The following is a 1,046-nucleotide window of genomic DNA, read 5'->3' as shown; positions in this document are numbered from 1 at the left end:
GCGTGCTCCTCTCCCAGGCCCCGCTGGGTAAGAGCTAGGAGCCGCCCTGGGGCTGGCCAAGCGGGCGAAGGGGCTGGCCAAGAGGATCTCAGCCACCCTCTGGGACCCAGCACAAGAGGTCAGAGCGCGTCGAAGGGAGATCCGGGGGCTGCGGATGGAGCTGCTGGCTGAGGCTGGCCTCCTGGGGCAGAAGATGGCCGTGGCCCAGCTGCGGAGAGCCCTGCAGGAGCTGCAGGTGGGGGAATACCCCTGCCCACCAGGTAGGACCAGGATGGCACTGGCCCCCTCCAGTTGGATGAGGTCCGGGCTCTGTCCTGGCGTCAAGACCCCCTGGCACTGGGGGCAGGAGCTGGGGGCTGGCTGCCTGGGGGGTGAGACTGGGGGGTGGGGATGTGTCCCTGCAGCTGTGTCGTGCCTGGAGGTATCCAGCATCCTGACAATGGACCCACAGCCCCTTCTTCCAGGTGCTGAAGAGCCAAAGGTGGGACGAGAAGCGGGCAGCGGCTGAGGTGCTCAGGGCAAGTCAGATGTGCCAGCCCAGTGCCCAGGTGGGCACAGGTCAGGCCACGGCCCCCTCATCCAGGAACATCCCAGGTGCAGGAGAAGCCCTGGATCTTGTTTGCATCCCTGTAACATCTCCTCCTGCTCCCACAGGACCGTGTCTCCACAGGGAATGCAGCACTGAGACAGCAGCCTGGGGCCCAAATGCCACTGACTGGTGCCAGTCCGGAGCTGGCAGGGGGGCGGGAAGCAGCCGGGGCCCAAATGCCGCTGACTGGTGCCAGTCCGGAGCTGGCAGGTGTGGAGAGTGGGGACAGGCATGTGTCCGTGCCAGGGTGGCCAATACGTGGGCATGGAGCGTGGCCTTACATGGTGGGAAATGGCCGCACACAGGGGCTGGAAGAGGCTGCAGTCTCTAAACTAGCTTCTTCAGCCACATCACGGCCATTCCCCTTCCCTCTGCCCACCCAGGAACGGGTGCTGGGGAGAACAGCCAGCGAGGGGACAGCCGAGCCCTGGGCCCACTGGAGGAGCCCTTGGCGGGA

At 66.0% G+C, this 1,046-nt stretch overlaps 1 protein-coding gene across 1 annotated transcript in view; it reads left to right on the top strand.

Annotated features, from left to right (window-relative positions):
- The window catches only part of LOC104508291, a gene marked incomplete at its 3' end in the record, with an annotated part of 7,927 nt that extends 7,128 nt beyond the window's left edge, over nt 1–799 (top strand). Inside the window, exons 8-9 of the mRNA XM_010149859.1 lie at nt 35–235; nt 655–799. Coding sequence (XP_010148161.1) covers nt 35–235; nt 655–799 — 346 coding nt within the window. The remainder of the gene's footprint in view (nt 1–34; nt 236–654) is intronic.
- Between the last annotated feature and the right edge of the window lie 247 nt (nt 800–1,046).

The sequence above is a fragment of the Eurypyga helias genome, unplaced genomic scaffold, assembly GCF_000690775.1.
Source record: "Eurypyga helias isolate BGI_N326 unplaced genomic scaffold, ASM69077v1 scaffold26794, whole genome shotgun sequence".
In the NCBI taxonomy this organism is placed as follows: Eukaryota; Metazoa; Chordata; class Aves; order Eurypygiformes; family Eurypygidae; genus Eurypyga; species Eurypyga helias.
The sequence above is the reverse complement of the archived record's forward strand: the minus strand, read 5'-3'. Positions and strand labels throughout refer to the sequence as shown.